The sequence below is a fragment of the Lepidothrix coronata genome, unplaced genomic scaffold, assembly GCF_001604755.1.
Source record: "Lepidothrix coronata isolate B3197 unplaced genomic scaffold, Lepidothrix_coronata-1.0 Scaffold21, whole genome shotgun sequence".
NCBI lineage: Eukaryota > Metazoa > Chordata > Aves > Passeriformes > Pipridae > Lepidothrix > Lepidothrix coronata.
In genome coordinates this window covers 2,394,523-2,420,526 of record NW_016690201.1, presented here as the reverse complement: position 1 = coordinate 2,420,526, position 26,004 = coordinate 2,394,523, and the positions used below count along the sequence as shown (strand labels likewise).

At 48.3% G+C, this 26,004-nt stretch overlaps 1 protein-coding gene across 1 annotated transcript; it reads right to left on the bottom strand.

Moving 5' to 3' along the window:
• Window positions 1-594: 594 nt before the first annotated feature.
• RNF169 (ring finger protein 169) lies at window positions 595-20,794 on the bottom strand. Its single transcript, XM_017807875.1, has 6 exons — window positions 20,413-20,794; window positions 11,848-11,924; window positions 8,127-8,273; window positions 7,374-7,477; window positions 6,605-6,704; window positions 595-5,816 (listed from the first exon to the last, which is right to left on the bottom strand). The coding sequence occupies exons 1-6, from the start codon at window positions 20,792-20,794 to the stop codon at window positions 4,638-4,640; spliced, it is 1,989 nt and encodes a 662-aa protein (XP_017663364.1). The 3' UTR covers window positions 595-4,637.
• Between the last annotated feature and the right edge of the window lie 5,210 nt (window positions 20,795-26,004).

Here is a 26,004-nt window from a genome sequence, read left to right as displayed (position 1 = left end):
GTCCTAGAAAATCTGGGACAAGATTCATCTCAGGTTTTCAGGGACTTCCATCTTGGAAGCATCAAAACAGCCACAAAGCTGCAGGGACAGCACATGAAAACCATGGCTGCTTGCTGCTGGGCTCCTCAGTTCCTGGAAAATAAAAGTGTGCTCATCCACCCCTGCCCAAAAACTGGAATCAGAGTGGCTGGGACAAGCGATGGGAAGCAATGGAGGATGCTCACTGCCCACTAGCTGCTTCCCTACATGAAAAACAGGTCATTATACCCACTTACACCATTTTTTTCCCCCTGCAAAACATAACAGGAAAAATTCCTTCCCCAAAGGGGTTGTCCAGCCCTGGCACAGGCTGCCCAGGGCAGTAGTGAGTCCCCATCCTTAGGGGAATTTAAAAGCTGTGTGGATGTGACACTTGGTGACATGGTTTAGTGGTGGGATTGGCAGTACTGGGGGAACAGCTGGACTGGATGATCTTGAAAGGCTCTTCCAACCTAAATGATTCTCTCTGATTACTCAATAACCTCGCCCGTTTGGCACAAGCAGCAGTAGGATCCTGCTTGTCTCCAAGCACAGCAACTTTGGCAGAAACAGGGATTTCACTGTCAGAACCTGGTTTTATTCTGTTTGAACCTTGGCCTCTGCCCTGCACTCTCTCCAAGTCCTGGTTGCTGTTAAAACGTACAACATTATTTGTACACATTTGCTATTTGTTGGCGTGTTTCTGGTTTGTGACAGTTGTTTCACAAGCAGGATTTACTCTGTTTCAAACAAACAGAAGCCACAACATGAGGGATTGCCTGCGTGTCATTCCACTCACACATTTCACACATGCAAGTCAACGGTCCTTCGGTGCCTTTTGAAAACATTCAGGTGGTTCAGCTGAGACCCAAAATGACCGTGAAAGTCTTGTCACCAGCCCAGTGCTCTGCTGGCGAGCTGAGAATGCGAAAGCACAATTGGAATTTTTCCACAAATGGAAAAGCACAATATAAAGCATTATTGGAAAAAAAAAAAAAAAGTGTAGCGACATCTAGGTTTGTTTTGAACAGTTTGACAGCAAATCCCAATCCGTGCCCAGCTGAGGGTTTTCCCATTTGCATAGTGAAGAGCTAATTCTAGAGCGGATGAGTTGCAGCGTTTTCCAGACACGGGGAGGGGGAAAGTTTGTGTCAGGTGTGTGGATCATCCCAGTTTCCGTGCTGTGCTTCTACCCAGCTCCCATCCATGGATGTTCATCGTGGACAGTGGTTAGTTTTGCCCGCAGGTGTGAAATGGTCCAGGTTTTCCTGAAATGCTTCCCCTAATGCACGGGATAAGCTCTTCGTCAGGCTTTTGCTGGACACCTGGGAGACAGGACAGGGCTGTCGGAGGGTCTCTCCCCTCGGAGCATTGCTAAAGGCTTGGTTTTTAAAATCAGTGAGAGTCTTTAAGGCTTCAACCTCCCCCTTTGCTTTCATTGAGAAAATACTTGCTCAAGCTACACTTCTTGACTACTGTGCACTGCAGGTACAAGAGCATTGGAAGAGAAATACTGACAATATAGAACATCATCATACAATCACCTGGTATGATCTCTTTTGGCACTTTTCCTTCATTTATCTGATCTTGCTGGCTCTAAACACGGACCTTTCCGTGCGGCTTTTCCCAGGCAAATTGCTCCAGAGTGTTAGAAAGCAACATTCCGGAGTCAGTGGCATCTTTGGCAGACACAAGTCATGGAACCAACCCCGGCTTCACATTCTGGGAGGATGTTCCCACAAAGGATGCCTTCATCCCAGAGGGAAGGCTGAGGGTTAGAAAGGACTTTCCTAAAGTGTGAATAAATACTTGGTTTCATCTCAGGCCTCTGCACATCTTGCAAGAGGTATTTTCCTCCTCAGCTGGCTGAATTTCTGGCAAAGGTAGTGCCATTCCTGACCTTTTTATGGGAGAGGCTGGGAACTCCTGCTCTTTTGAGTGTAATTATTTACAATTTTTGTTTCCTTTGTGCAAGCTTACACAGGCTTTGAGAGTGTTAAATTAATAAAACATTCATCCTGCTTCGCACTGCTGCAACCCTTCCACGATTGTGATTCCACATATAAAGGTCTCCTTAAATGTGGATACCACAGCCTGTGCGTGATGCTTGGGGAGTTGGGATCTCTGTTTTGGGGGGAGCCAGGGGAACGAGGGGTCTCATGGAGCTTTTTTTGGCTGGGGACAAACTCCAGCTGAGGCATGCCTCCCTGCCCAGCTCAGATTTGGAAAGAGGAGATTAACGCACAAACCCCCAAAATATTTATAAAACCTTTTCAAAAGGAGATATTTAAGACACTGTCCTGGTGCATTGGGCTGTGAAATCTGTTTTAAGAGGGGAAAGAAAAGATACATTCAGCATGTAAATCTAGCATTTTTTGTGGTGTGGCAGCCCAGGCCTGGCTGAACCCACACAAGAAGTGCCACGAGAAAGAAGGAAACTTTAAGGAAGTCTGACTGGGGCTCCAGGGATTAAGTGTGGAAAAATAATTCTAAATCTAAATGCACTTGGGAAGTGCATACTTTAGCTCAAAAGGTTGGGAGAAACCACATGGATTGTGAGTTAAAGCTGTGGCTTTCCCTCCTGAACTCCAAGGGCAGATCCAGGCCATCGCTCTTTCTCTCCACGCTACTCTTCCAGGTCTGGCCAAGGCTCTAATTCCTCAATTTCCTTCTAATTCACAGCTGGAAAGAGGAGCAGCACTCAGTTTGGGCCAAAAGCGCCTGATTCAAGCAACACCTCCCAAGGCTCTGAGAGGGCCTGGAATGCTGGGAAGACAGAGCAGGCCAGGTCTCACCAGTCCTGGGGACAACTTTACCCATCCAGTAGTTTGGGTGGCAAGGAGATCCAGAGATACAGATATATATTATGGAATCATTGCTATAAGATTTCTCCAAACAAAAGTGTCAATCTTTTGAAATATAGTATTTAAAATATATAAATTTTATCCATTAAAATATAAGATTTCTTTTTTTTTTGTCCTTTTTTTTTTTTTTTTTTTTTTTGAAAAAATCCAGTTCAATTAGGGAAAAAAAAAAACCTGCCAGGGTCCTTGCAGTGAAAAAGAAAACCAGTTCCTGTTTTCTTTTTAACCGTTTTAAGATGGAGGGAGACAATTAAACTGTTTTTAGATAGAGGAAATTGGGCAACGAATGTTCTTTTAGATCAGATCTGTTTGTTTTAGTGCACTGGGTGTCCTCCCTTCACACTATCCATGGAGAAGCTTGCCCCAGCACTGTGCTCATCCCCAAAAATATCTGGCACATGGGTGGGCTGGTGGGGAACGCCACAGCTCCGCCCTGGAAAAAGATCCTTGTGGGCTCTGAGGATCCCAGTGAATACTCTGCAAGGCAGCTTTCAAGGATCGAGGTGAAATAGTGTTGTTTGAGCTCCATTACTGGAAATAATCCACAGAGTTAATGGATGGATGAGTGTTACAAACATTCAAAGGGTGGGAGGCCACATCTGGGCAGAGAACACACACTCCACCAAGCCCAGGCTCTGGGCCAGCTCTGCCGCAGGCCCAATTTTATGCCTGGAAGTGGGAATTTTTAGTGCATTGCTCACCTGAGCTTTTTTAGTGGTTTGGACCTGGAGCCAGGGAGCTCAGAGCAGGGGAAGCCCTCTGGAAGGCTGGTCTCCCATCCCAGCTCCAAAGCCAACCATTGGGTGCCTGAAGAGCACAGGGATGTGTCAGACCCCTCAGGATGCCTCCTCTGGGACGTGTAAGAACGGGTCTTAGAAAGAGAGCTCTTAACCATGCAAGATCCTGAGGGTACGTGTCAACAGGGAGAACGTCCTTCACAAAATCACCCAGTCGGCATTTCCCCTCCGTCAGTGTTAGAGGGAAGAACAGGAAACCTTCCTGGCTTGGAAGAGGCAGGGACTAAGAGAAAAGCTCCCTGGATCCCAGCGCCCAGTGCTCCACCCAAGCTCTCTGCCCTGGCACTAACATGGAATTACAAGTCCCTATAAGGCTTTTCGGTAAAATCCTTATTTTAGGTCTCTTTTTTTAACTGCATTTGGTTTTTTACTTCAAGAAAGTGACATATAGTCTGTACTGCTGGTGCAGACAGTGAGATACATTCATTTTTAAGTACTCCAGGGGGCTCTGGGATTTCCTTGGAGAAATACGGAACAGGCTCCCTCCCCAGCAGCCCTCAAGTCGTTTGACATGGATAAGGCCTGACTCCACAGTCTGAGGGACAAAATTGGGCAGGCAGAGAGAAGAAGACTGTAAGACAGAACAAACCTAATTTCTATGAGCAGAGCTCAGATTTCCCTTGGCAAGGGATGGACGAGGTCCTTACCTCGTACCCCATGTTCACAACCCTCCAGGCTGGGGAACCCACGTGCAGGTGGAGGCCTTGCAGTGTATTCACAGGGATAACAAAACCTTCAGACCAATGGGACCAGAAAATATTTTCTCTCCTCATTCTCTCCTGTTTTTTTTTTCAAATCTGAAAGGACTCTGGCTTCTCTCCGAACTGGACCTACGAACGCCTTACCACTGGAACGAGAAAACAATGGTGTGGGTGGAAGTAGGGCAAAAAATAGTTCTCCTATAAGACAATCTGATAAACCTCATCGTCCTCTAGAAAGGCAGCATGGCCCACCAGTGCTACTTGGCTCCCAGAGTGCTCTTGGAGCGCAGCAGGTACCGATCCACTCGGACTTTCCGCCTGTCCACTGTCCTGTTCTCGCTGTCGAAAATCCGCTGGAGGTGCAGGGCCAACCTCCTGTCCTCCTCCTCCTGCTGGAGCTTCTGCTCCCTCTCCCGCACCTCTGGAGGCACCTCCCCTGCTGTGTGCCTCAGTCTCTTGACGGAGCCGTTGTGCTCCAAGTGCTTTGTTTTGCAGCATCTCTTCCGGCCCCGCCTCAGGAGCGGCGGCTGTTCCGTGATGATGTTCCCGACGGAATTGCAGGTGCTGTTCTGCACGTTCATCAACTTGCTGTTGTTCAGGTATTTCAGCTGCTTTTTCGCCGGTGCCTTGGCAGGGACTCCGAGTGTGCTGCTGTCAGGCAGCGTCGTGCCAACGCCCACGCTCAGCATTTTCGGGCCAAGACTAAGACAGGATTTGTCCATGAGTTTTAGGTCAGGGCCTTCAGACACTCGTGTGTTCAAGGAGGTTACATTTGATCTCACATCTACTTCGGCAGCGCTGTCACCTCTTGTTAAGGCCTGTGAACCCTTGTTCTTCTCACTCCCTCTTCCCAGCTTCATTTCACTGATGGAAGGGAAGGAATCCAGCTTGGGCTGAGGCTCTCCCATTGTGTCAGGTGGAAGGCGGTCATCCTGCACTTGTGGCTGCTCTTTAGTGCAAGTGCTGGAGTTGGTGATGTCAGGAACCGTAATGTCTTCCACAGGCTCTGCAGCCAGGGATGTGAGGGTCGCTTTAGAGAGAGTCTTTTTGATCTGACGCTCCTGAAATATCTGCTCCCATTTTTTCAGTATTCTTGGACTGGCCTCGTAGGTGGTTGGCTTCTGCAGGCTCCGGTTCAGGTTCCTCGGCGTGGATTTGATGATGAGAGGGCTCAGGACTCTGCCGTCAGGAAGCCTCTTCGGAGGAGTACACGGGGAGCAGACAATGGGCTTGAAGTGGTTGAGCTCTTCAGAGATGCTGTCATTGCTCTCTGGGCTGATGGATCGCTCTGGCTTGTGCAGGGCCGAGAGGGACGACACGGCCGTGAGGACCAGGCGCTTCTCTGCCGTCAGGTCAGGGGCCGAGAGGCAGCGGTTGTTCTGGGTGGACGACAGGACCCCGACCAGCGGTGTCGACGTGCCAGTCACGGGCAGCACCTGAAAGGCAACACAGAGCACCCAGGATATTGGTCACGGAGCAGAAGGACAAGAATGTGAGAGGAAAACAGGAGAACCTGAGGTTACTGTGCTCTCTGGACACATCACCTTCCATGGTCAATATGGGACATGAGCAGGACGCACCGGACCCAGCCCGATTTGGGTCTCAAATTTATCTCAGTGCAAGAGCTGTTCTGGCTGCAAGTGACAACCCTTCCAATGGCAAAATCACAAGATGGTTTGGGTTGGAAGGGACCTTAAAGATCATCTTGCTCAAACCAGGTTGGATGGGGCTTGGAGCAACTAGAAGGTGACCCTGTCCATGCCAGGGGGTGGAACTGGATGAGCTTTAAGGTCCCATCCAAGCATCCAACCCAAACCATTCTACGATCCTAAGAATCTCTTCCCATAGCATGGAAGTGCCAAAGAACATATTCTGACATCAGGAAAACTTTTGCTAGTTTAAACAGCTTTAGAGAGAAAGGGAAAGGAAGAAAGGATTATTTTCCTAAAATTCTATACGATTTTTCTTTCACTGGCTGTGGATTCAACCTTGAAAAGAAAATGAATCACAAAACAAAAGGCTGATGACAATCCTTCCAATTAGCCTCCAAGAACTCTGCTTTTCTGCTTAGCAACCCATCAGGTTTATACTAGGAAGTCACTGGCCCCATGGCAATAACACAGCACCACAAACCCCATGTTTTATATCTCCAGACTACTGGTGCTGTGTAACCTCAGATAAGAACATTTACATACCACGACCTGTTCCCAGATGCTGCCTGTACCTTTGTTTTGTTGGCTGGGGCTGATCTCTGCCTGCTCTTGGATCTCTCCTGAATGGTGTCGTTGCAGCTCCGACTCCTCTCCAGCTTGGCAGTTAAATTCCTGAAAAGCAGATGGGTGGAAACAGGACTGTTCATGGCCTTAGGGACAATCAGCTCAACAACCCTGGCAGCTGTTGGGAGAGACATCAGCCTTGGCAGCACCTGACTGTAAGAGATACCTCCTACGCCCTCTGGGAAAGGGATCCAGGAATCCTGGATTGTGTTCATGGGCTCCCTACTAAATACATGGACACCTCCACCCATGGCTCATAATTAACTGAGGTCAGAGCTAATGATGAAGCCGTGGAAACCCTTTGCTTCTCATGTGGAGACACAGTTGGTTACTCAGCTGCTTCCACTGGGTCAAGCAACAGCTTTCCAGGGAAAAAGGCGTCTGGGGCTGATGGTCTCTCTTCATGTCTGTGCTCAGCACTCCTGAGTTCATCCCACAGGATTCTGATTCCTGACTAATGATTTAAATCTACAGGCAATGATTTTTCTGCTTCATGGAATGAACACTAACTTCTTTGATCCCCTGGATTTTACAACAGGGAGGAAGTAAGCAGATGGACACCATGTCCTAACAATGAGTCTGCTCTAAAATTCCAGAAAAAAAAAAATCACTTATTTTGGATTGAAACAACCATTTGAATTAAAGCATCTCAGGTGTGTTTAGAACAAGTTGAAAGAACATCTTTAAGGGACACTGAATAAAGTCTCAGCATCTTACCCTGAAAGGAAAGCAAAGGAGGTCTTGGAAACGAAAGCCGACCGATGCGTTTGCTTGCCCTGGAATGGTTCTTCATTCTCTGAATCCGAGAGACGTTCAGGAAACTGAAGTCAATCAAGGAAGAGTTAACTGACATGTACAACAAAGAGAATAACTTGGAAAATAAAGCTCTTTCTTGCAAAGGTGTTAAAGATCCCCAAAGCCCTCATTTCCGATTGTACCGAGAGGACATAAAGCATAAATAATGCAAAAATAAGCACACAGCTCCTATGTATAGTCATTGAATAAACTTAATTTACTGGTCAAGAAAATGTGGGAAAATCCTACAGGGTGGGAAAATTACTACAGGGTGTTCATTACTCAGCCCCCACAGATCAGCCCATCAAACTGAAATTTTAAGAGCATTTCCTACAGAGCCTCCCAACTGAAATGGGAAACAGGCAAGACTCAGCCTGAAGAATGTGTTGAACTTCAGAATTGTGCAGAAGATTCCTGGGGAAATGTTCATGGAAGGGCACAAGGATCCTCCCAAAGCAGAGATTTATCTGCCATGTTTGGAAGAGTCATGTGTTGGTGGGTAAAAGGGGGCACAGAAACCTCTGGAAGAACATCTGCAGTCATCAACATGGATCTTTATAATCTGTTAGCTCACAGCCTTCAGGGGCTATAAAGGGTCAATCAAATAATCCTGGAAAGACAAAGGATGAAAGCTCTGGATATGTGGATAGGAAGGAGAAGCACAAGCTTACTTACACACTCTTGGTTCACTTTCAGCACGACAGATTCGTCCTTTTTCTGCTGTTCCTCTGTTTTTCTTTTCCCTACATCCATGTCATCTACAACGAACTTGTGAATCAGCTCCTCAGATGCCTTTTCTTCTTGTAGTTTTTCTTCTCTCAGCTGGAAACAATGAAAAATGAGATATTTATAATGTTTGAAGTCCTCCACACAAATTGGCAAGACCAAGAATCTGGTCACAGCATTAAATTTTGTGCCTTCATTTCCCTACTCTAGGGCACAGCCACTGCCTCTCTCTCATAATACTGTGAAGATTGGTTTGTTTCTACAACACATTTGTGTTTTTGACACAAATATTAGGGATTTTATCTTCTTTTTAAAACAACAAAGGCACTTTGACACAGGCCATGAATAGTCTACATATACCCGTAAATAGAACAGATCCTCCTTCCTCCATCCAACCTCTGTGGATAAGTTACCCTTGTCTGGGACAAGCAGCTGGACCTTTGACTGACACATCCTCATTACACGGATGAACCACAGCACAAGGAATTCAAATCCTTGTGTTCTTCCTCATATTTGAGCGTGGGCATCTCAGGTGCTTCAGAAGCTGCTGTGTTACATTGCCCTCTACTCATAAAGGTAACAACTTGCAAAAACTCCTTACTCTTCGCAAAATATTTACACTTTTTCTTCTCTGCTGAAGGATGGAAAAATCCCAAAATCATGGACATGTGGACAACAAAGAAAACAGAGTTCTTGAGTCATTACGTGAAAAGCACATCATGATTTTGAAGCTGGAAAAGACCTGAATCCTACTGAGTCCGAGCTCCCAGAGATGAGGTAGGAGGAACAAGGTAGACAGAAACCAGGAAAAACTCCACTGTTTGGCTGATTGTGGGTGTTGAGCAAATGTTTGCAAAGACTGATTTGACTTCCTGCTTGGAGTTGTTTGAAGATGTGTCTTTAAATTCCTTATCTATTAATAATCTCAGGCAATAACTACAACACAGTGTCTGATTAACACGGATTGTGGCCACACGATGAGGCATGAGGAATAGTCTGCTGTAAATCAACAGTATTTCTGTTCTTTAAGGAGCCTTTCTTGAAGTATCTGAAAAATTCACATCAAGATTTATCATAAAGATGACTTTTTTTGGGCAGCTGAAATACTACCCAACACTCGGTGTCCGTTTCCTACTTCTCACCTTGAAGAAAATTATATGGAAATACTCACTTTTTTGGCTAAATTATAAAATTATACTAAATTCCTAAATCTAAAGCCACAAACATATGTAATATCATACAGAAATATTTAAGGATTTTGGGCAAATACATTATGTGAGGTGCCAGCACATGCTTTGCTGATGGTGATCAGTCAAAAAGACAACAACAGGATCCTAATCAAGGGACACAAAAAAGAATTTAGGTCCAGAATTCAGGCTGCACACAAAAGAACCTCTAATGATAAAATCTATGAATTAAAAAAAAAAATAAAAATTAAGTAGCCTTGTGTAAACTATCTCCCAGAGAATTTTTTTACAAATGCTAGCACATACAAATGTGCTGGGACACGAGGACGAGAAACTGAAACAATGTGGTGTGAAACATCTACCCTGGGAGAAAGTTATCCAAGTAGCATTCCAGTATTACCAGAAAATGCATTTTAACTTGTTTGTAGCCGTTTTGGGCACTGGAACTGCAGGGGAAAAATGCCGTACAAGTGATAATTTTCTGCGTAAGAAACAGCCATTTTAGGACCATCATTCCTGATATTAATATTTATTTCCAAAAGTTTGGCAAATGCACACTTGGTATCTTCTCTTCACTCCACAGACTGTCAGATTTAGAAAACAAGTCGCATCTGGGATGAGTAAAAACGATTTGAAATGCTCCTCTCCCTTTCTTGGGAAATCCAGCTTGGGTTATCCCCATTCCACAGGCAGGGGGAGCTAAGATGAGAGCTTGTGCTTTTCTCAATCAGGAAAAGCTTAGATTCCCGGACCCGAGTTCTCTTCCTGCCTAATTCAGAAGTTCAGATACACCAAGAAACCCTTGATAACCAACAACAGTCACAGGAATGAGACAAAAACAGGCCCAAAATGCCAGAAAGTAGTTAAAATATTTCTTTGTGACTGGTGGGGAAGGCAGAGGTGTTGGCACTGAACTGCACACTGTATCTTTTTGCAACGCTCCTATAAAAGGTTCATAGATCATGGGAGAGAAGATGGTTTAATCCTTCCAGAAGATCCAGATATGCCTCACAGAATCCCAGAATGGTTTGGGTTGGAAAGGACTTTAAAGACCATCCAGTTCCACCCCCTGCCATGGGCAGGGACACCTTCCACTAGACCAGGTTGCTCCAAACCCCATCCAACCTGGCCTTGAACACTTCCAGGGATGGAACAGCCAAAGCTGCTCTGGGCAACCTGTGCCAGGGCCTTACCACCCTCACAGTGAGGAATTTCTTCCCCAATATCCCATCTAATCCTGCTCTCTGGTAGTGGGAAGCCACTCCTCCTTGTCTTGTCACTAATTCCTTATGAAAAGTCCCTCTACAGCTTCCTTGAAGGCATTGCAAGGGATCTTTATATCACCCGTTAATACCTATACAAAACCCCTTATTTCTTCATCTTTAAGCCAAAGATGCCCTGAGTCAACTCATCTTAAAGATTACAGTGAAAAATACAGTGATGCACATTTAAATTATTTAATTAATTAGATTTTTATAGCAGTAAGATTCCTGTGCACTTAAAGTCTGACACTGTTGCCCAGACCCAACCGCTCCTCAACAAAGTGTCTCATCATTGCTGAAAATGCCACAGGTCCCACAACTTTGCACACAAAGTTTCCTTCCCTTCCTGCCAAGTCACCTGGATGGGAGAAGAGTCTGCAATTCTTAATATCAGTTAATGAAACAGTCAGCCAAAGTTACCCTAAAAACCTGCAGTGACATTTCCCATCAGTGCCACTGCTAATTCCACATGAGTGGAAGCAGGAGGGAAGCCCCTTCCACACTTTTTAACTGTCTCCTCACACAGATGCATTTCTCAGACTAGTTATTTACCTTAAATATCACCTAAACAGTATTTTCCTACTCAGACAAGGCTGTTTTCCTAACTCAGCTTCCCAGCCCTTTCTACTCTTGTTGATATTTTCAAGCGAAAACCCAAAGAAAATTCAACAATGAAAAACCCCCTGTGTTCCTTTTCCCCAGCAGGTAGAATAATCAATTAAGGGTTGGACCCATCTCAAGGGAAAAGACATCACAGAGATCAAAAATCCCTTTTTAAATGGAGAAAATATTTTCACGGACTTTAACTGCACACCAGCTGAAAAGCTTTTCTTCCCTTATCATTTTTTTGACCTTCAAATGACATTTTTTCCTTGCCTAAAAATAAAAAAAGAGCTCTGGTTTGGAATAGTTTGTTTCTGAGGAGAAGGATGTTATTGCAGGAGATATGCTGCAAAAGTGTTTATGGAATTACATCCACAACCAGTTGCTCCAAGGAAGGTACATTTCCATGTTCTGGAAGACAGACTAAGACAGCAAAATTTGGTTTCTAAATGCTCAATTACAGCCATTTCCTGAAGTGGCTGAACAGCATAAAGGGAATAAATGACTTTTGTTACAGAGCAGGAATAAAGAGCCCTTCAGGTTTCTCTACAGGATGGCATTCTTGCAGGAAATCCAAGTTCTCCTGGAAGAAAATACACAATTACCCAGAATACTGACCTTCCTTAGCTGGCTTTCATATTCTTCTCGGAGTTCCCCTGGTTTGCTTAATTTAATGGGTGCTCTGAATATAAAATCTGGAAAGAGAAGGGAAAAAAAGAAAGGAAACACTTTTTAGTGCAGGATAATGGTGTTGGCCATTATTTCCCTAAAAGTGTGAGATCTCCATGGGCTGCACAAGAGGTTCTGCAGCACTTTTTCCAACTCCAGATGTTTACATTCCACCACTGCTATCAGAGCGCTGTTTAACATGCAGGAACATCAGGAGGAGGGTGGCCAAGCAATCCCACTTTGCACTTCCAGAGTTTCCTTGGAGACTCTCAAGAGTCCTTGACAAGCAGTTAAGCAATCAGAGGAGTACTGGGATGATGTAAACACAGAGGTGAAGTAACAGCCTGGTGATATCACAGGGAATCTGGGTCTTAGGAATAAACTCAGGCTTTAAGCACAGGGAGTAAGTCCCAGAAACAAATCCAGGCTTTAAGCACAGGGAACCTGAAGTCTAGGAATAAACTCAGGCTTTAAGCTCCTACTCCCAGACACCCAAGGCACACAGGCTGACAGCTGCAGCACAAACCCCTCAATTCACATTCCTGCCCTTCTTCCATTGACATCAATGCATCGGGAATGCTCCCTATTTTCTGGATAAACACCGTTTTTTCCCCTCCACATCCCCTTCCAGCTGTTTGCGGTGTTGTCCCACTGATCTGGAGTAAGCACAGCCTTTTTTCCACTTGCAATTCATTCCCCGAGGTCAATATTTCACTCTGTCTGGCAGGAATTCCCCATCCTGCTCCCGCTTCCTCCCTTCCCCCTCGGGAATTCAGGAACCAAAAGCCTACTGGCACAGGGTTATAGTTTAACCTCGTGGAGTCTGTTATTCCCAAAGGACTCTCTTCCTTCTATCGGCCACAAAGCTCCCTCCCACTTCTGAGCAGTGCAAGTCTGGGCAAGTTGCACTACAGTTGGAGGAGCTTGCATGGAAAAGGGAATAACAGGAATAAAACAAGCCCTGGACAACAATCCTGGCTCAATCTGTATCAGTATTCCAGGCAGGGTGCAGGACAGCCCATCATTCCAATGTGCTATGGTCAGGATGGAACAGGTACGAGCACGGAGGAAACATCAGGGGTATTTCCTTCTTCCAGCTTGCTAAAATTAAAGGATATAAACCAGCAGCTCCATCACGATTTCAGAAATTCACAGAACCATTTAGGTTGGAAAAGACCTCCAAGAATCCAATCTGTGACTGATCCCCACCTTGTCAACCAGACTACAGCACTGAGTGCCACATCCAGTTGTTCCTTGGACACCTCCAGGGATGGGGCTCCACCACCTCCTTGGGCAGCCCCTTCCAGTGAACGACCCTTTCCATGAAAAACTCCTGATGTCCAATGTGAACCTCCGCTGGTGCAGCTTGAGGCTGTGTCCTCTCCTCCTGTCACTTTTTCCCGACTCCCACCTGGCTCCACCCTCCTGCCAGGGAGTTGGAGAGAGTGAAAAGGTCCCCCCTGATCCTCCTTTTCTCCAGGCTGAGACCCCCAGCTGCCTCAGCTGCTCCTCACAGGACTTCCTTTATTTAGGAAGCATTTTTACTTGGCCCAAAATGAAAGGTTCACAGCAGGGGGAATGAATCAAACACCCAGTGACCTGCTGCCGACTCTCCCGCTGGGCATCCTCCCTGGGGACAGGTCACAGCCCTGGTGCCCACACATGCCATTTAAACACTGACTAAAGCCTGTTTTCACTTGTCCTGCTTTCCACTGGTTTGCTTTTATCTTACAGAGGAGTCCTGTAACTTGAGTTCCTCCCAGTGAGGGTGAGTTCAAATTCTGTAGCCTCTGGAGATGGGAATGCTGAACAAATCACAGAGTATTTCTTTAATATTTCCTTCAGAAAGGAGAAAAATAATCTCATGCAAGCAAACATCAAGCACATAGATTATACAGTGCTTTTTTTTAAAATAAAAAAGTTGCTATTTCCTCTTCCTTGTACACCTACAAGAGCCAGGCTTGTTTTTAAAGGAAATTTCCCAAATGTCTGAACATGTGGGATAAAAATCCCAAGCAGAGGTAGTGCTGGGAAGGCCAGGCTGCATTCCTTGTTCCTGCCATGCTGGAAACCTTCCACTGGTTTCCCCAAATGTTTTTCCAATTGTGTCCTTGAGCAGTTCCAGTTCTTTGTGAACTTTATCAAGCTGAATTTCCACTGGAATGGTCCTGAAGGCAACAGGAATCTAACTCCCCTGCAGCAAACTTCAATTACTCCTCAATCTTTAAAGCTTGTCTCAGACCTTGTCTGCAGAGCTAAAAAGGTGGATTTTTTTCCCCCTCAGGGAAACATACAACTGGAAAGAGGAGCCATGTCAACTGTCCCATTGCTCACGTGGGTTCAGCAAGCCAAGCCAGAAGAGATTTTAAATAATGGGATAACAGTTATTTGTAAAGTTGTGCTGGTTTAGCTCAAGGGAGGCAATTTTATCCATAGTCTTTATGCACCAACTTGAATATTTTATAGTTGGGTCCAACTCTGTAGAAGACAGAATCAAAAATGTATGCATAGCTACATATCTGCATTCCACAGAATCCAAGAATGGGTCAGGTTGGAAGGGACCACAGTAGCTCATCTGTAGCTCAAGATTAAGTGATCTTGAGAGGAAACGGTTTCTGAAGGGCTGCTGGGAAGGCTGGCACTGGGATGCTCCTTCCAAGCCCAGGTAAGAGCACCAAAACAGGATCAGACCTGGGATCCTGCTCTTTTATCCTGGGAGACAAGGGTTTCATCCTATTGTGTTCAGCCTTGGAAAAAACAATTGATTTCTGCACTATTTGAGAGGACAACAGATTTTCTAATTATTTAATGCTGGTTTTCTTTATGAGAGGCATCTGACAGCCTAAATCCCCTCTGACTCCGTCCTTTCCAGGTTGGAAGTGTGCCTTACACACTGTCTCTGTGGAGCCGCACTCCTGACCAGCACATTTTATATTTACTGGCAAAAGATCCAGAAACCTCCATCTGGCAAGTTCAGCACCATGGGTTGGATAAAAGTAAAGCTGAACTCGACTCAGAGCCTTGTCTGTCATTCAGAGGCTCCTGAGTTTTGCCAATCTGATGTCATTTGGCAAGTCAAAGCTGTGCCATGAGCAGGAGTGAATCTCCTCACCCCCAGCTTCCAAGGAAACTTTCAGCAGACTTTGTAGCTTCCTTCTCCCCTTTACTCCTGTCAGGGATAAAAAAAAATCCTTGAGGTTTTCACTATTTTCCCTTTTAACTCCCAGCAGTCAGTGTTTACACTTGCAGCTGAAGGTGAAATTTTAAAATGTTTTCAAAATGCAAACCAAGAAATTTTGTGAGTACAGAGAGGTTTGGAAACAGTTTTCCAAGAGAAGTAGTTTAACTAAATGATATGAAGATATGCCAATAGCCGAGATAAAGCTTTCCAACAGATTTACACAGAATTATGGAATGGTTTGGATTGAGAGGGACTTAAAGCCCATCCAGCCCATCCCTGCCATGGGCAGGGACACCTTCCACTAGACCACGCTGCTCCAAACCTGGCCTTCTTCCAGGGATGGGGCACCCACAGCTTCTCTGGGCAATTTGTGCCCAGGTCCTCACCACCCTCATAGGGAAGAATTCTTTCCCAATATCCCATCTAATCCTCCCCTTTGGTAGTGCGAAGCCATTCCCCCTTGTCCTGGCACTCCAGGCCCTTGTCTGAAGTCCCTCTCCAGTCCTCTTGGAGCCCTTTCAGGCTCTGGAAGGGGCTCTAAGGTCTCAATGGAACCAGTATTTTGTTGTTTTAATTGGGAAGAACATTTAAAAAACATTTAGAAGCACAGTGAGAAAAAAACCCCCTACTGTAGGTATAAGCACTATTCAGATGGAGGCACAACTAGCTGGACAATTATTTTCCAGGAGTTAACGATCCACTGCCATGCCAGGACAGGCTCTCACACTGGCCACTGGGTCAGGTCCTAATCACTCTCTTCATTAACAGCTTGAATGGTAGATTAAAAAAAGAAGTGGTGTTGGCTTTAATCAGTTTGATATAGGGGGCAAATCACTGTTTTTCCCAAGGCAGGGAAAAGCTTCATCAGGATTACCACTTCCAAACACTGTGGCCTTGAGATAAAACACAACTGGTGACAGGCTACAGAACAACAGAAACAACAGGAAATTAAGGAATCACCAGGAAATGCTCCAGAACTAGACTGGTCTGGGCCAGTGGGGAAAGAGGGAAACCACAGCCAAAAAAAGACTTTGAAGAAGGAGGGGGAAGTCATGTTAAAAGTTTGGCAAAAACACCCTTCTATGAGCATCAGTTATTAATTGTTGTGCAGAAAAGAAACAAAAGAAATCAGCTGCCTTTGTAATAAGGGAGATTTTGATTAGATGTTAAATTTTCCAAGTGTTCAGATGCTGAAGCAAAGGTGGGATCCCATCCTGCTGTCTGGGTATGGATGAGAGATTTGGGATGTCTGTGAGGAATGGTTTGGGTACACCCAATCCTACCTCACCACAGGGAGCAGAACTTCCCTGTCCCTCCCAAAACCACCTAGGGGTCTGTTGTATAACTAGTCATTTATTGCAGCCCTTCAGTACTTAAAGGAAGCTTGTAAAAAAAGAAGGAGAGTGACTTTCTACATGGGCAGATGGAATATCCGGAGTTGGAAGGGACCCACATGGATCATCACTAAGTGACAGGAGAAGGGGGAATAGCTTCCAACTGCCAGAAGGCAGGATTAGATGGGATATTGGGAAGAAATTCCTCCCTGTGAGGGTGGTGAGGCCCTGGCACAGGTTGCTCAGAGAAGCTGTGGGTGCCCCATCCCTGGAAGTTCTCAAGGCCAGGTTGGACAGGGCTTGGAGCAACCTGGTCTAGTGGAAGGTGTCCCTGCCCATGGCAGGGGGTGGAACTGGATGTGCTTTGAGGTCCCTTCTAACCCAAACCATCTAGGTTGATTTATGATGATTTATTCTCTCACTCCTAGACCACTTTCATTTTAGGAGTCTAAAGCTCTTCACCATCTCATCAAGCCCTTTCCTTGGAAAACTGCATTTCTGTTTCCCAGTTCACATGACAACATTTGTTCTTCAGCAATTTTCCAAGCTCTCTGACATCATCTATAATCTGAGATGGTAATGTCAGAGTTGACAGGCAAAAACCTATCAGTGCAGATGGGTATCTGATCCTGAAGTTTGGCCTTGTGCCTGCTGAGAAGACACAGCCACGATCTCATCTGTTTGTCCTTCTTCACAAGACTCTTTTCTTTTTTCTTGATTAATAAGATACCCCATCTTCCTTGGAAGCAGCCTCAAGTTGTGCCAGGGAAGCTTAGGTTGGATACTGGGCAAAATTTCTTCACTGAAAGGGTGGTCAGGCATTGGAACAGACTGTGGGCACTGGTGGAGTCCCCAGCCCTGGAGGGATTTAAAAGCTGTATGGATGTGGCACTTGGGGACATGGGTTAGTGTTGGCCTTGGCAGTACTGGGGGAACGGGGCACTAAATGGTCTTGGAGGGCTTTTCCAACCTAAACGATTCTGTGACTCTATGAAATGTGAATGTACTTATTTTCTTACAAATCAGGCTGAGCACTTCCCTGCAAACATGTTCTGTTCCTTCTCCTTGGCCTGCTGAATCCTCACACACATGGTCTCCAAGCCTCCCATCTGCTGCTCCTCTCTGCCTTCCAAGACTTTCAACAAGCAACTGTTTTAATATAAGCTTAATCAGTGCTTCATAACAGAATTCACAGAATAATTCAGGTTGGCAAAGACCCCTGGGCATGCAACCCTTCTGCTCAAGCAGGGTCACCAGGAGCAGGCTGGCCAGGTCCATGTCCAATTTTGACAATCTCCAAGGATGGAAACTTCACCTGGCAATCTTGCGCTGGTCCTTGGTCACCCATTTTTTCTTATGGTCTTGTTGTGTTTCAGTTTGTGCCCATTGCCTCCTGTCCTGTCACTGGGCACCACTAGGATGAGCTGGGCTCTGTAAGTCTTTCTCTCAGGGACCTACATACATTGATATATAAATGATATACATTGATCAGGTCATGGTGATCAGGAGAGGTTTGTGAGGCCTGGAAGAAAGCAAATGTCACGCCTCCCTTCAAACAGGGCCAGGAGGAGGAATGACAGGGACAGCCCCATTTTGATCCCCAGGAAAAAACTATTCCTGGACACCACTTCCAGACAGGGTGGGAAGTGGTGCTGGATGTATGGAAAGGAAGGCAGGCTTAATCAATATCTTCCATCTCAGAGGATGAGTGGAGAGCAGCAGTGTTGTTTATACTGACCCATGAAGGGCCAAATGACTGGATTATATGGCATAAGGGAAGGCTGAGAGATCTGGGACTGTTCACCCTGGAGAAGGCTCAGAGGGATCTCACCAATGTTTTAAATGACAAGCGGAGAAGACAGAGCCAGGCTCTTCTCCGTGGTAACGGAACAGGAGGAAATGGGCACAAATTAAAATAAAAGAAGTTGACTGAACATAGAAAAATCACTTTTGTAAAAAAGTGGGTCAAGCATCGGTACAGGTTGTCCAGGGAGGCCACAGAGTCTCTTGGGGATGGTACTAACCCACCTGGACACATTCCTGCTGACTCTGCTTTGAGCAGGGCTTGGCTCTCCCTGCCAGGCTCAGCTACGTGGGGATCCTCCGATCAGCCTCACTAATGCCAGGATAAACCACTTCAACTGCTCTCTCCCTGCAAGAAGGAGGTCCCCGTTTCCAATGGATCATCTGCCTTTGATTCCCACACTATGAGCACAATTTAGAGCCCAAGAAAATGACAAGCAAGACAATTACTCTGTGCCTTACTGCAAAATAGAATCATGGAATGGTTTGGATTGGAAAGGACCATAAAGCTCATCATGTTCCAATCCAGTGCCATGAGCAGGGACAGCTTCCACTAAACCACGTTGCTCCTTGAACACTTCCAGAGATGGGGCAGCCACAGCTTCCACTAAACCATGTTGCTCCTTGAACACTTCCACAGATGGGGCAGCCACAGCTTCTCTGGGCAACCTGTGCCAGGCCTCACCACCCTCACAGAGAAGCATTTCAGCCCAATATCTCATCTAACCCTGCCCTCTGGCAGTGGGAAGCCATTCCCCCTTATCCTACCCAAAATCCAGGACAAGTAGAGAATTAAAACTAATTCCTCTTAAAAAAAACCCCAAACAAGACACTGCACAAGCATTCCTGCAGCATAACTGGATACTCTCATCCAAGCCTGCCTGGACCAAGCTAAGTCCATTTAAGCAGGACTGACAGCACTGCCTTGGAGCAGAGATTGACTTGGGGAGTTCCCAGAGGAACCACTCCCATCCCTTTGGCGCAGCTCCCTGTGGGCAGCCCGGCTGTTCATTGATTCTGCAAATCCTTCCAGGCAAAGGCTCCTTAAATCTCTTCCAGGTTAGCAGGGTTAGTTCAAACCACCAATTTAAGCTGTTTAAGCTCGTCCTGCCAATTCTTCCCGCAGCCAATTAGAGGATGCTGACACAAGCATGAACTGGGAGACCAGGAACACGCTCCGGGTCCAGCTAAAAGGATGTTTATCTGTAACTTAAATCCTTGTCTGTTCCAGAGGGCTCCCCCCAGCACTGCTCCTGGGTGGCCGATCTCTGCATCACCTCCCCCAACCAAGAGATCCTGGCCCATTCTGAGAGCTCACAGCAGCAAGGTGGGCATCTCCAGCAGCTCCCAGTGGGAAAGCAACACCGCCGGCTCAGAGGAGGATTTTGAAGGAAACGCAGGGAGCAGTTTTCCAGGAGTTGAGGAAGGCAGCTGGCTTTGGAGGCAGGAAGGAAACGCGTGACAAGAAGCCAGGAACTCAGGATTATTTTATGCCAACAAGGGAGCAGGCGCATCCTTCCAGGGAGAGGGGACCCGACGGGCACTTGGGAGCGTAGAGCTGCTGATCTGGGGCCGGCGAAGTGGGGAAACATCCCCTCGTCCGGGCATCCCTTCCAGGGATGACGCCATCCATCCACTCCATCTCCTGACGCCATAGAGGAGGGGTGGGCTCAGCCCTGCCGCCCCCTCAGCGATCGCTCCCGCAGGACTCGGGGCGGGGGGGCAGAAGGGGGGGCGGCTGAGTCCCACAAACTCAACGCACCTCCTGCGTTTGGCCCCGCAGGACTCGGCGGGGGAGGGAGGGAACGACACCTGAGCCCCCGCAAACTCATCGCACCTCCCACGTTTGGCTCCGCTGGACTCGGGGCGGGCCTGAGCCCCCAGGAACTCATCGCACCTCCCGCCCCCTCCCGTACTGGCCACTCCCCCCTGGGGGCTGAGCCTCCGCAAACTCATCACACCTCCCGTGTCTGGATCCCCCCCCCGCCCGTCTGAGCCCCGCAAACTCGTCGCACTTCTCGCGTGTGGCGCCGCCTCCCTCGGTCCGAGCCCCCGCACACTCATCGCACGCCCCGCGCGTGGCCGCGCCCCGGGGGCTGAGCCCCCGCGCACTCATCGCGCCCCAGGCCACGCCCCCGGCCCCCCGCGCCCCCCCGCCCCGGCGATGGGGGGGCGCAGGTGCCGCCGCCGCCGCACCTTGGTCCGGCGGCCGCTGCTCCCCGCCTCCTCCTCCGGCCGCCGTGGTGGCTGCGGGCTCGGCCTGCTGCCGCCGGGCCCGTGTGGAGAGGCGGCTGCGGCAGAGCGGGCAGCACAGGCCCGGGCCCTGCAGGCAGCGCTGGGAGCAGGCGAGGCAGAGCGAGTGGCGGCAAGGCGGCGTCACCGTCACCGCCTCCGCCAGCGCCTGCCGGCACACCGGGCACTCCGCCACCGCCAGCACCACCCCGTCCTGCTCCTCCTCGGCCGCGGGCCGCCCCCGCCGCCGCCGCCCCCGCAGCGCGGCCCTGCCGCCAGCGCCCGCCGCCGCCGCCGCCATCTTCCCACACTTTGAAGGGCCGCGGCGGCCACGCCCATCCCGCATAATTCATGAGGGGGCGCGCGCCGTCATTCATAGTAATAAGCGCGGCGCTCGCGCGTCCCGCCTCCGCGCAGACCACGCCTTTCTAATGAATATTCATGAGCGCGGTATATAATGAGGGTCCGGCGCTCCACTCCTGCTGTCCTGCTCCCGCTGCGGCTCCCTCAGGGAGCTGTGCCCGGTGTGAGGGTCTTCTCGGCGGGACAGGGGCAACCCGACGGGAGAGGGGGTCACGCTGTGGGGCTTTGGCCCTTGGAGGATGCCGCTGTCCCCTCCACGAACCCGGGGAGGTTGCAAAACAAATGCGGCATAGAGGGGCTGTGGCTCCAGAGCAGGATGGGCAGGGATGCGGAGGTAGTGAACAGCCAGGCATCGATTTGAAAAGCAAGAGAACGAGAGGTGGGCATGAGAAAGGGGTGCTGGGATGGCTCAGTGTGTCCAGCGAAGCCCAGCTCCAACCCTGTGGGATTTTCAGCTGCCTTGGGAGCAGGTTACTTGGATCTGTCTCCTGTTTTCTGCCTCTTCTTCCGGGCATGGTTTTCAGAGGGATGCTCTTCCAGGAGGGAAGGGATGAGGAGAGATCCTATGGCATCCAAATGCTCATGCTTTTCCCGGGAACAGTCTCTCTGCTATGTTAGACAGGGGACTAAACAGACCATCTGGTTATTAAAGGCAAATCGTGGAGTCACAGACTGCTTTGGGTTGGAAGAGACCTTAAAGATCATCCAGTTCTACCTCCCCTAGACACCTTCCACTAGACCAGCTTTCACCAAGCCCCCTCCAAACCAGCCTTGGACACTTCCAGGGATGGGGCAGCAACAGCTTCTCTGGGCAACCTGTGCCTCCCCACCCTCACAGGGAAGAATTTCTTCCCAATATCCCATCTAATCCTGCCTCTGGCAGTGGGAAGCCATTACCCCTTTTCCAAAGTCCTTCTCCAGCTCTCTTGGAGCCTCTTTAGGCACTGGAAGGGGCTCTAAGGTCTCCTTGGAGCCGCCTTTTCTCCAGGCTGAACACCCCCAGCTCTTCCAGCCTGTCTCCAAAGCAGAGGGGCTCCAGCCATCGGAGCATCTTCATGACCTCCTCTGAACTCACTCTGGCAGCTCCACATCCTTCTTGTGCTGGGAATGTCTTCTGAGCTGTGCTGGCATTTGAGATATTCTCTTCTACTTATCATAGAGATATATAATAGAAACAAATACTTGTTCAGGTGGGACAGCAGGTAAGAGCCAGCATCCCAGTGGGACTAATAAATCCCGGATTTAAATTTCAACAGGAGACAATTAGGTAAAAGAGTGAGTTAATAAAAGGTTGGAACTGAGGTAGAGAATTTTTAATGAAGTTAAGCCTGGGAAGGAGGGAAGGGGGGGTGGGAAGATGTCTTTAAGATTTGTTTTACTCCTCATTGGCCTAATCTGATTTGACTGATAATAAATTCAATAATATCCCAAAGTCGAGGCCATGCTGCCCATGATAGTAACAGGTGAGTGATCTCTCCCTGTCCTTATCCCAACCCAGGAGTCTTCTGGTATATTTTCTCTCCTCTGTTCAGACAAGGAGGGCAGTGATGGAGCAGCTTTGATGGGTACCCAGAGTCCAGCCAGAGTTAAACCAAATAGAAGGTGACTCAGAGCAAACCAGAGGAGGCAAAGCCTCTGCACTGGTTGCTATGGAAATCTCTTTTGCTTTTCATCTCTTTACTGGGACACTGAACCAATCTGTGTTTTTTTCATCATATTTCTGCACCTCTCTGATGAAGTGTCTCAGCTACGTTGGGTTGGCAGTAGAAAAAGTGTTGCTGCAGGGACAGAGGTGAAGCTCTAAGCCTTTAGAGCTCCAAGCCACAGTTGGAGAGAGGAAGGGAAGATCCATGCCCAAGAAACAGCCTCTAACTAACAGCAAGTGCATAGAACTTGCTGCTGGACAGAGTCAGACAGAATGTGTTATTCCTTAGGGTCAGGTGGGGATCTGGGCCCCAAGAAGCCCTCAGGGAGGAACAGAGAACATTGGAAGAGGAGACAGTTCCCTACCAAAGCTACTTGTAGGACAAGCAGCTGTGCAGAGCTTTAGGGCTCTGCAGATGTTCAAGTGGCCATAGATTTGGAAAGGGATCTCTGCCAGATGTTCTCCCAAATAACTTCTGCACATCCAGCCCACCCTGGACAGAACTTGGTTTCTGTGTGACCAATTTGTCTTCCAAGCCAAACACCTGCAAGGGGCAACAGTTTTACACTGAGAAGGCAGGGTTAGAAGGGATATTGGGAAGAAATTCCTTCCTATGAGGGTGAGGAGGCCCTGGCACAGGTTGTCCAGAGAAGCTGTGGCTGCCCCATCCCTGGAAGTGTTGAATGCCACTTTTGACTGGGCTTGGAGCAATGTGGTTTTGTGGAAGGTGTACCTGCTCATTGCAGAGGGTGGAACAGGATGGTTTCCCTTCCAGTCTGTGGTTCTCCAATTCAGGATGTGCGGAGCTCAGCGTTGGCCTGCAGAGGGAATCCTAATCCCGTGCAAGGCTCCAGCCTCAAATCCTGCCGCCTCCTGCTAAAACCTCAGCATTCCTCAGCCTGCCAGGGAACGTTTCTCTGCTCTGCTCTCCCGAGGAGCTGGCAGGGTTTTGCCACCACCGTTTCTCTTCATGATCCTGCCAGTCATGATGTCGGCCTTAGACAGATGCCTACATATGGTGCAAGTGGATGTGTCCCAGAGGAGTCAGGAAATACAGGCAGACCCATGGCATGTGTTGCCCCATTTTTCCTATCTCTCCTTCCCCCCTGCTTTGTCCAGCCCTTCTTCACCCCTCTCTCTTATTTGGTTGCTGATCTCTGCCCCTGGAGGAGAATCTCCTACTCACTGTCCTCTCTCTATCACTGGTTTGCCCTGATTATTTGGATTTGATTTATTATTTGTTTGGATTTTACTATTTGTTTGGATTTGTGCTTGGCAACATGCACAGAATCTAAAAAAATGACCCAATTTCCCATTCCAGGTAGGACTACATGGTTCCATTGCTAAATTATTATTTTAAGCCTCATCAGTCATTGACTGCCTTAACCCCCTCCCCCCCAAAAGTGCAGCTTTAGAGCTCTTGAAAGTCCACCAGCACTCAGACTGATGGGAAAACAACCCCTGCCTGCAGTGCTTATGGCTGTTTTATGGGAAAAGACATTCCCAGATGCAACCAAGAGCTGGCATGTGCCCTCAGAGGGTTTCACAGGATCCTGCTGCAACTCCACAAAGCCCTTGGGAACACACTTTGTATCCAAGGTGCTGGAACAAAGGATGTTGCCTCCAGCATGGGTCCTGCAGGTTGTTAGGTCACTGTGGGGTGATAAATGTAAAGGCTGCTCCTCCTTTCCCCCAAAGCACGAGTCGGAACCTGGAGACGTGGGGTGATGTCCTGACACCGCTACAGCTTGAGGTGGGTTGTGAGACATGAGAAAGCTCCTGGGCAAGGCTGAGTTTCACACATGGTCCATTGGGAAAAGCAATCTCTGGGGCTGCTCCATGGTGAACAGGAGAGGTGAGAAGTAGAGAAATCAGGATGGGAGCAGGGAATCAGATGCTGGATAAAGTGATGTCTGTTTTAGAATTGCAGCCACGTGAGGAGGTGGTGATTACCTGCTGGAAATGTGAATCCTTGCAGCTCCAGGAGACACTCGGTGCTGGCTTCTGGCTTGGAGGCACATCTCCTGCCATCACTGAGTCAAAACCAGGTTCTGGGAATAGGTGACTGGCTGCAAAGGTGGGTGCAAGGAGCCCAGAGAGGAGTTCAAGGGTTACACCATCGCTCACAGGAAAGAGTGAGCTCCTCTCTTGTGGTTTCACTGCTGTGAATTACAGTGTTGCTCTACCACTGTCTTAATGCATGAGAAGGAACAGCATAAAGAAGGCCAAGTTTCAGCCTGAAGGATGATTGTCAGCTCTCCTCTTCCCACTTGAATCAGAGCTGTGAGAGGAGCTCCTTGGGCATCATGCGGGGAGGTAAGATTGACTCTGCAGCCCAAAGAGACGGTTTAGAATCATAGACTGGTTTGGGTTGGAAGAGACCTTAAAGCTCATCTTGTTCCATTCTCCTGCCATGGACAGGAACACCTTCCACTAGACCAGGTTTCTCCAAGCCTCCTCCAACCTGGCCTTGGACACTTCCAGGGATGGGGCAGCAACAGCTTCTCTGGGCAACCTGTGCCTCCCTACTTTCACAGGGAAGAATTTCTTCCCAATATCCCATCTAACCCTGCCCTCTGGCAGTGGGAAGCCATTACCCCTTTTCCAAAGTTCTTCTCCAGCTCTCTTGAAGTGCCCCTTTAGGCACTGGAAGGGGCTCTAAGGTCTCCCTGAAGCCTTCTTTTCTCCAGGCTGAACACCCCCAGCTCTTCCAGCCTGTCTCCAGAGCAGAGGGGCTCCAGCCATCGGAGCATCTTCGTCATCTCCTCTGGACTCACTCCAGCAGCTCCACGTCCTTCTGCTGTTGGACTCCTGACCTGGAGATAGCTCTGCAGGTAGGGTCTCACCTGAGCGGGCAGAGGGGCAGAATCCCCCCCTCACCTGCTGCCCACGCTGTGGGATCAACCCAGGGCATGGGGGTTTCTGGGTGCCAGGGCACATGGTTGGGTCACACCCTCCTTGAGGAGAGCAGCGGGAGGGTGGGATAAAGTGCACTGAGATAAGGTGGTGTGGGAAAGCAGACGGAAGGGATCAGTCAGGGCTGTGCCTCAGCCCTGCTTGAGCTCTGCAGCAAGACTTGGGCTGGACAGTGTTGGTGGCACATCTCCTGCCTCTCGGGGGCCTTGAAGATGTGACTCCTGTCCTCCTGGGAGTCTGGGGAGGAACCAGGAAGTTTTACCTCTCTGCAGAAATGGCAAGAACAAGCTTTGAAATCCCCAGGTTAGGAGAGGAAACTCATGAGGCTTCAGGCATAGGATGGGATTTTGTGAAGGTAGGGCATAAAGAAAATATGAGTTTTGCTTGATTTAGCTGTACCCTGAGGAATATGGCAGAGGCATCATCCCATTTAATGCCCATATCCAACTCCACTGACTCTACTTGGACATCAGGCAATCTGATGTGGGATGCGTTGACTCCTCCTCAAATGGATAGTAAGGATAAAGGACATGGTCACTGGTCATAAGGAATAAGAGAGGGAGACTGTGGAATCACAGCAGGAATCTCATCTCCACTTTGGGTAACCCCAACCCTCCTGCTGGCCACATCCC